The sequence below is a fragment of the Oryzias latipes genome, chromosome 9 (genome assembly GCF_053564925.1).
Source record: "Oryzias latipes strain Hd-rR chromosome 9, Olatipes_Hd-rR_3.1".
NCBI classification, from domain to species: Eukaryota; Metazoa; Chordata; class Actinopteri; order Beloniformes; family Adrianichthyidae; genus Oryzias; species Oryzias latipes.
This window is the reverse complement of record NC_136245.1, coordinates 20975335-20984265: the sequence shown is the minus strand read 5'-3', so window position 1 is coordinate 20984265 and position 8931 is coordinate 20975335. Positions and strand designations below refer to the sequence as shown.

Genomic DNA, 8931 nt, shown 5'->3' with positions numbered 1-8931 from the left:
GTTGTTTTTCCACATACAAAATATATAAAGGGGACATTATTTGAATATTCTACCACACTGTATGGTTACATGTCTTTGCTAAATTCAGTGTTTCCACACACTTTACTGCAATGATGGCTATTTGTACTACAAATAGACAGAAATTTGGTTGAATACACAAAAGAGACATTAATCTTTATACATAAAGTTATTCTCCTCTCAAAAATCTTTTCCCTCCGACTTCTTGGTCATTTCCGAACAAAATAAAAAGACCTTTGAAAGCTGTATAACTGGATCAAAGTGTTAAAAACATTAAATCTGATGTCACATGACTACACAATGAAAAAAAACCCTAAGCATTCAGCAATTTTAGATTTCACATGCAAATCTTGCAGTTGCTTATGGGCTTCTTTACGGCCTCATTCCCCTTCCCTTAATGATGGGGTCAGGTTTTTAATTTCCAAGGTCGGTCTTTTAATTGTGAGATCACATTCTTTCTAGAAGCTACCAGTTTCTTGTGGCCCCACATTTGTCAGCCCCCTTCATGTGTCTTCACACACCCACCCTCCAGGAGATCAGGCATTTGCTGGTAAGTTCTCAGCTGTCTATGCCCAAAATAGCTCTTATCAGGAGCAGACCATCTTCTAGGGGTCACCTAGACTTAATTATTGTGTTGCAAACATTTATTTAATGTGTGAAGAAATGGAAAATTTAGCAGCAGTAAAGAAAGTTTTTCATAAGTCAAACTGTCAGTATTTCTTAGAATTTTGAATAGATTGTAATTATTCAGGGGCTTTATATTATATAGAAAGAACCTCCTCACGTCATGGATCGTCCACCTTTGTCACGACCCAACTCACTGAAGCCCAATATAAATATAAGCTGAAGGATCAGTAGGGGGAAGGTTACAATAGAAAAACTTTTAGAAACTTTAGTGACTGGAAATCCAGATTCACTTTGCAAGAATAACAATCACAACACACAAACCAAAGATCTTGAGGCAGGAAAAGAGTGTGAAGGTACAGTATAGCAGCTGCATATTTTTCTCTTTTATGTATTTTTTCTGGTTTACTGAGGGCACAAAAAGGGAACAGACAAATCAGACAACAGGAGCAGATCTTTTACTTGGTAATTTGTTGAAGGACTCAGACTGGGGTGCAAGAACATGCCCAAATAAGGCTAGAGCGGAGGCCATTTAAGTTGGAGAGAGCTTGTGCATGGCCATTTGCTTCTAAAAACTCAGGTCAGCAGTGCAGTGCCGTGCTTTGCCATGGATGAACCCATGGTAGCAATAACTTCATTTTTTATTGCAAAATAATCACAAAAATCTGTTCTGTATGTTTAACTTGAAGAAGCTTTGAAGCAGGAATACGTTTGTATTTCTGCTGTTTGCTGTCTTTGTAAGAAGAAAATAAATCTTTGCTTTTCACATTTGCTAGTAGATGGATTTTATTATCTACAAAATCCGTTTTGAAATGATAAGTAATTAGGGTTTTCCTCCAGATGGACGACGCAAACCAGTTAAAAGATGAGGGAAATAAACATTTTCAGGCAGGTGAAATTGAAAAGGCCATCGAATGCTACACCAATGCCATCAAGGTTTGCAAGGACAAAACATTGCTGGCTGTCATTTACAGGAACCGATCTGCATGCTTTCTCAAAAAGGTAAGCAGGTTCTTACTATGTTCAAATGTCATTTCTAAAGTGAGATGAAAAGGGAAGTTTAAATTTTTTTGCTTATTTTTTTTTTACAGGAAAGTTATGCCAATGCAGCCTCAGATGCATCAAAAGGTACGCAAGTTGGAAAAAAGTATAGTTAACCCATATACTTTTAAAACAATTAATAATGTCCCCTCATTTTCATCATTTCTCATTTGTCACTCCTACATAGCGATTGATGTGGATGCAGCGGACATTAAAGCCTTGTACCGTCGCTGTCAAGCTCTGGAGAAACTTGGAAAACTGGATATGGCCTTTAAAGATGTGCAGAGATGTGCCACTCTTGAACCAAAAAATAAGACATTCCTGGAAACTCTCCGCAGGCTTGGAGCAGAAATTCAGGCAAAGGTAAGTTTCAAATTAAGATAATTTAATTTTTTATGGAATCTCAAGATATTAATAAAAATATAAAAATTCGATTCCGTTAAATTAGTGGGTTTAAAAGCAGTCATGTGCACTTAAGTCCAGTTGAATGCTTTTTACCAACTACAATGATTCACATATGGATTCATAATAGAAAAAGGTTTTTGTTAAATTTATTTTATAAAAATATACAATTGATTTGTTTATTTGAATGAAGCTTTTTTTCTCCTCAGCTCAAGACAACATTTTCCACAGATTCCAGGGTGCAGAACATGTTCGACATTCTCTTCGATGAAGAAATGGACAAAGATAAGAAGGAGAAAGTGTGCATCTTGGTTTATTCTAAGTTAAAAGAAGTCCATTCTTTTGCTTGTTATCTGGGAATTTAGTTTGGATCAAGCTGCTGTTTCTCGTTTCAATTATAGGCTGCCAACAACTTAATTGTGTTGTCAAGAGAAGATGCTGGAGCTGAGAGAATCTTCCAGAATAATGGAGTACCTCTGCTGCTCAACATGATAGACACAGGAAAACCAGAAATGATCGTGGCTGCTGTGCGTACTCTGTCAGGAATGTGCACAGGACACAAAGCTCGGGTAAGTTGAAGCGAAAAAGCCAAAAATTATTTAAGTTGAGGACACATCACAAACAAATTCTGAATATATTGTGAGATATTTTTCTGACTTTAGCTTTTTTTTTGGCTGTTTCAAACAGGCCATGGCCATTGTTAACATGGTCGGTGTTGATAAGATTTGCAGCATCATGGCTCTTGATAATGAAGAAATTGCTTTGGCGACATCCAACCTCTTCCAGTGCATCAACGACTCCCTCACTGGTGCAGACACAAGGGAGTATGGGAAAGAGGCAGCCTTGGTTTTAGGTGAAGAACAATGTTCATTGGTGAAACATAGTCTTAAAGAATCCTACACCCTTTTCTTTTGTGTTCACTTCTCACAGTCTATGACGAAATGACAAAGAAGGTTGTTTTCTTTTAAAAATAATTATTCTAAAGACACAACATGATTGTTTGCAGATGCAGCTAAAGATCTAAAGACTATTCTTCTTGCTCTACTGGAGATGATTGCCAATAAGAATGTGTCTGGTTATGGCAGAGATCAGGCACTGAACCTCTTATCTAAGAATGTACCTCGCAGTAACAAAAAAAACCCTGACTACTCACGGACGCTCTTCACCATTGATCACGGTAAACCAGACAGCCACAGCAGGCCTTTGTTACAGCCTGAAGCTGAAGCTCAAACCCACTAACCTAAAACATGCTTTTATTTTTTAGGTCTCAAGAAGATTCTCAAGGTTTGTGGCCAAGTTCCTGAGCTACCAGACCAGTTGCCTTTAACAGAGAACTCCCAGATGATTGCAAGTGTGCTTCTCAACAAGTTATATGATGACCTCACATGTGACCCAGAAAGAGATAATTTCAGGGAAATTTGTGATCAATATATCAAGTATGTGTACAAAAGGGAGAAGCCCACGTATCATCTTCTGTAAGCGTACAGCATTTTTTAAAATCTGGAAAATCCTACCTGTTCCTTACAGATCCAAAATAGACCCCAACAATATGGACAAGACACTCCATGCTGTCAACACCATCTCAGGGCTGCTGCAGGGTCCCTTTGATGTTGGAAATGCTCTGGTGGGGCATCAAGGCGTTATGGAGATGATGGTCGCACTGTGTGGCTCTGAACGGGAGGTGGACCAGATGGTTGCAGTGGAGGCACTCATCCATTCCTCCACGAAGATGAGCCGGGCCAGTTTCATCATCACCAACGGCGTTTCCCTGCTCAAGGACATCTACAAGAAGACCACTAATGAAAAGATTAAAATCCGTGCGCTGGTGGTAAGTGGGCCACAGGACAATTTTGGTCAAAGATGGTTAATTCTGGCTACTAAGCACTAAATGAAACATCTATTTTAAAGATTGTTATTAGATACTCATGTGCACATCTTTCACAGGGTCTCTGTAAACTGGGCTCAGCTGGAGGTGACGACTACAGCTTGAGGCAGTTTGCTGAAGGCTCAACAGAGAAATTGGCCAAGCAGTGCAGAAAGTACGTACTTTTGCTCAGATGGTTAAAAAGAATGTGCTTCATACAATTTTTATTTAACAAAAGCAAAAAATGTTTACTTAAAAAAATGTTAACAATTTTATATTATATTTTACTTAACACAAATTCCTCACATTTTTACCATACAAGCTGTTATCCTTTTTCTTTTTCCATTTTCTAGGTGGCTTTGTAATCCAAAGATTGATGCCAAAACAAGAAAGTGGGCTATTGAAGGTCTTGCTTATCTGACAAATGATGCTGATGTGAAAGATGACTTTGTGGAGGATGAGCTAGCTTTAAAAGCCATGTTTGACCTGGCTAAGGTATGTATAAAATGTTTGTTTTTAAAGAAGTTTGTGCATTTAAAAAGGTTAATAAAAATAATTGTGTGATAGATTTTGGGTGACATTATAACAGTTATTACTGCAGAGGATTTTTGCCCAAAACAGGAACTAAAATAATGATCAAACTCTAACATGTTTCTATCTATAGCGTGTACTCACTTAATACCAGGTACAATTAATATTGTTTTATTGGATCATTTTAACTAAAATAATACAGAATATATTTGTATTTTTTACTCAACCTACCCAAAGTGACCTGATTGGTTTAGTTGCAATGCCTTGCAATTAATAACAGTTCTGTATTTATATTTCTGTATTCAGTCCACAGATAAGACGATTATTTATGCAGTTGCCTGCACTCTAGTCAACTGCACTAACAGCTATGAAAAGAAGGAAATCCTCCCCGAGCTGGTTCAACTGGCCAAGTTTTCCAAACAGCATGTCCCTGAGCAACATCCCAAGGTAAAAGATGAAGAGAAAACCAAACATATGTGGTGTCTAAACAGAAAATGTGTAGGAGGTAGTGGGCTCAAACATGTTATATGCTTGATGATGCGCTCAGGACAAGAAGGATTTCATAGAAAAGAGAGTGAAAAGGCTGCTGAAGGCTGGGGTCATTTCAGCACTAGCAGTCATGGTCAAAGCGGACAGCTCTATCTTGACTGACAAGACGAAGGAGATGCTGGCAAGGTGAAGAAACAAGCATGTTGAACTTTGTTTAGAATGTTTTTTTTATAAATTGTAACAATTTATGAACTCTATTAAAACTGTTAAGTTTTAATGGATTTAAACTTGACTTCAGTCTTTCTAATAGATTTTTTTTCAATTTCTAGTGAAATTGCAGTATTTCTCAAGAATGTACAGTTGCTAAGTACGTTTTCTGCATGTGTCTTCAGGGTTTTCTTGGCATTGTCAGCTGATCCAAAAGACCGTGGGATTATTGTTGCCCAAGGTGGAGGAAAGGTGAGACAGTGTAGAAAATCAATATACTTTGGAATCATAAAAAATGCATAAAGAAACGCTCGGATGAGATGAGGTTTTGTGCAACGCTGCACCACCAAATCTCGAGAAAATAACTTTTGCATGAAGATAAAGGGACAGGAGAAACCTAAAAGGTTTTAACCATATTTATCCAAGCTGACCGGCTTCTACTGGTCATAGTATTCTTCACTGTTGGTTGTTACTGACATGTCTTTTATCTTGTTCTGTAATTATGCTTTCAGGCTTTGATACCACTTGCTCTTGAAGGAACAGATGCTGGAAAAGGAAAAGCCTGCCACGCCCTTGCTAAGATAGCAGCTGTCTCTAACCCAACGATCGCCTTCCCTGGGGAAAGGGTGAGGCGTTCACTTGTAGATGTCCCAACCGTTACAAAACACAACAACAAACACCACTTCTAAGCCCTCGTTTGCACACTTGCAACCTTGCTTAGCCTATCAATTGATTTTTTTGTTTTTGGGCCGACAGGTGTATGAGGTGGTGCGGCCTTTAGTTAGCCTCCTTCACACGGACAAGGAAGGCGCTCAGAACTATGAGGCTCTGAGAGGTCTCACCAACTTGGCTGCCTATAGCGAAAAATTAAGGTGGTTATTATTGTCATATTTAATTTCTTAACGACAACTTCTCACAGGAATTTGACGACACTGAGTTTGGCTTTAACTCCTTTGCAGGTCAAAGATTGTGAAGGAAAAAGCTCTACCGGAGATCGAGAACCTCATGTTTGAGGAGAACGAGAAGATCAGATTGGCTGCAACTGAATGCATGTGTAACCTTGTGACGTCCAAAGAGGTGGGACGAAAACACAACAGTACCGGAAATGGAAGCAGTGTATTTGAAGTGTTGCATAGCAAGAGTCTATGCAAAAAAATTGTTGTTTTGTTTTAGGTTCAAGAGCGTTACTTGGAAGATGGCAATGATAAGCTGAAGCTGCTGGTGTTGCTTTGTGGAGAAGATGATGACAAAATTCAGATAGCAGCAGCTGGAGCTCTGGCCATGATCACTGCTGCTCAGAAGAAGCTGTGCACTAAAATGACTCTGGTGGTATGTCACACTTTCTTCATTAAAGTTTTGTTCCCCCAAAATTGAAACTGTTACAACACAAAAAGGTAAAGAAAAGTTGAAATTTATCAAATAATTGTATTGATCTTGCTCAACAGACTGTCCAGTGGCTTGAGATCCTGCAGAGGTTGTGTCTTCACTCCAACCCAAAGATCCAGCATCGTGGTCTGGTGATTGTTTACAACATGCTAGACTCGGACAACAATGAGCTAGCCAAGAAACTGATCGAGAGCGAGTTGCTGGAAATCCTCACTGTGATTGGGAAGGCAGAGGATAATCCAAAGCGGCAGGATCCCATTGATGCGGCGCGCACATGCCTCGTCAAAGCTATGGATCTCGGTCTCATCAAACCCTTTTCCACCCCTTCATAAAAAGAGACAAGTCAAATAATGCCAGAGGACTTTCTTGTATTCATTTCCTCTGTTGAAAAGAGGCCTTTTTCTAAAAACTTTCAAACAAACAAAAAAGATGTATTTCAGAAACATAAATTTGACTGCTGATATTTTTTTAATGATGCTTGAGAATTGAGACCGATACTTTTAAAATTTTTCCCAATGTGACAAAAAATGATTAGCGGTAGTTTAATTTAGCAGAGAGTGTTTTGGTTTGCCCTGAATTTTAACTTTGCTTTATTTTTTTGTTACTTTATATACAGTTGTTTTTATTTAAAATATATTTGTATGGCTACAAATCAAGTGACATTCAGATCTTTTGTTTTGTATCAAAAGTTGTACTATTAAATCAAGACTCTACCTATCAAACTTTGTGTGATCTGAAAGACTTTTGATTCATTTTTAGATGAGTTCATTTACAAAACACTATCTACAACGATGCTCCATGCAGAGGAATTTAACTGATAAACAAAATCTGAACGGAATGATACAACACAATCCAGATTAATAAAGACCAAATCATACTTTCAGATTTGCAAACTAACAGATTACAGTACAAAAATATTTGATGTCTTCATCTTCAATAAAAATTCATATGGGGGAAAGTAAAAGGGAATAAGTCAGAAAAAGTATCTAACAGAACCAGCCTCAAAAAAAAAAAGAAGAGAACCCATCTGCTGCTGGTGTTAAGATGGCAAAAAAGAGACACAAAAGTACATGTGATAGCTTAAAAAGAAAAGAAAGTTGGTATTGTGATCTGGAAATCATCAAAATGCGGAGTTTGTCATACATAAGGTTAAATATGACCAGGGGCAGGGCTAGAACATTTGATATGAATGGGCGGCAGAAAACTTTAGAAGTGTGGCAAAACACAACAGTGGAAGACCACCACAAATGCAGCGATAAAAAATGTGTATTTCTAACACTTATTAATGTCATTTCATTTAGAAATATGACTTACAATGCTTAAAAAAGCTTGTCTTGAAGATTTGTTCATCTTTGTAAATAATGATCTTAATATTAACCCTAAATTGGGGAGGCAAGTGTGGGGCAAAGCTTTTTGCTGGGATGGCAGTTGTCCCCCCCCCCCCCCCCCCAGCTCCGCCCCTGCATGTGACAGAGGAATTTCAATTTTTGATTTTTTGTAATGGACATTCAATAAAGAGAAGATAAAATTCTGTTTCTCATGGAAACTCAGGCACTCAGACCTGTTGAAGAATTTAAAATGAACCTGTTGATGATGAAAAATGTCAACGGTCTAATATGAACTAGTTTGTATCAGAGGACGACAAATACAAAAACATCAGTCAAATTACAGAATAAAATGACTTCACTGGGGTTTCTTATAGCAACAAATATCAAAGACATGTTATCCAATAGGCTGCACGCTGGTGCAGTTGTTAGCGCTTTTGTCTCACAGTGAGAGGGCCCCTGTTCAGATCCTAGGTGGGACCTTTCTGTTTGGAGTTGGCATGTTCTCCTTGTGGATGCATGTGTTTTCTCCAGGCACTCCAGCTTCCTTCCTGTGGGATTGATTGTGTGCCCTGGACGATCTCCGGCAACCCCGTGACCCCGACAGGGATGTAGTGGGTTTAGAAGAAAAAATCCTATCCATTATTATTGCATTTAGGTGTGTGCATGAGGTGTGTTCATGACCAAACGGTTGTCCTGATGTTTTTCTCTAATTGAGGTTGTTTTATTTGCTAAAAATCTCATTGAAGTGAGAAATCTGGAGTTAGACAAATTGATGTTTTAGAAAAACTATTGCTTAAAGGGAACCTGGCTACAGTGCTTCAACTGTTCTATCTAGCATTGCCTCATGAGTCGTCTGACTTACATTTATTCTGGACTAATTGAAAATCTTCCGTTTGAGTGGCACACCTCTCCCTTGCTGGCTTGAATAAAATCGGCTTAAAAGGAATTAGAGGTAGTTAAAAGTTGTCAGACAAGACGGGGTCATTTACCTACTGTGTTGGAAAAAATGCAACTTTGAAGAAAGATTAAAGAAAAAAACCC

General features: G+C 38.3%; 1 protein-coding gene across 1 annotated transcript; it reads left to right on the top strand.

Annotated features, from left to right (window-relative positions):
* The first annotated feature begins 815 nt into the window (after positions 1 to 815).
* Positions 816 to 7284, top strand: unc45b (unc-45 myosin chaperone B). The gene is made up of 20 exons (XM_004072431.4): positions 816 to 998; positions 1483 to 1644; positions 1734 to 1770; positions 1871 to 2046; positions 2295 to 2384; positions 2487 to 2654; positions 2773 to 2938; positions 3092 to 3262; positions 3350 to 3521; positions 3613 to 3913; positions 4030 to 4124; positions 4303 to 4444; positions 4787 to 4927; positions 5028 to 5155; positions 5362 to 5428; positions 5689 to 5802; positions 5933 to 6048; positions 6136 to 6253; positions 6350 to 6505; positions 6622 to 7284. The coding sequence occupies exons 2-20, from the start codon at positions 1483 to 1485 to the stop codon at positions 6892 to 6894; spliced, it is 2793 nt and encodes a 930-aa protein (XP_004072479.1). The 5' UTR covers positions 816 to 998; the 3' UTR covers positions 6895 to 7284.
* Positions 7285 to 8931: the final 1647 nt, after the last annotated feature.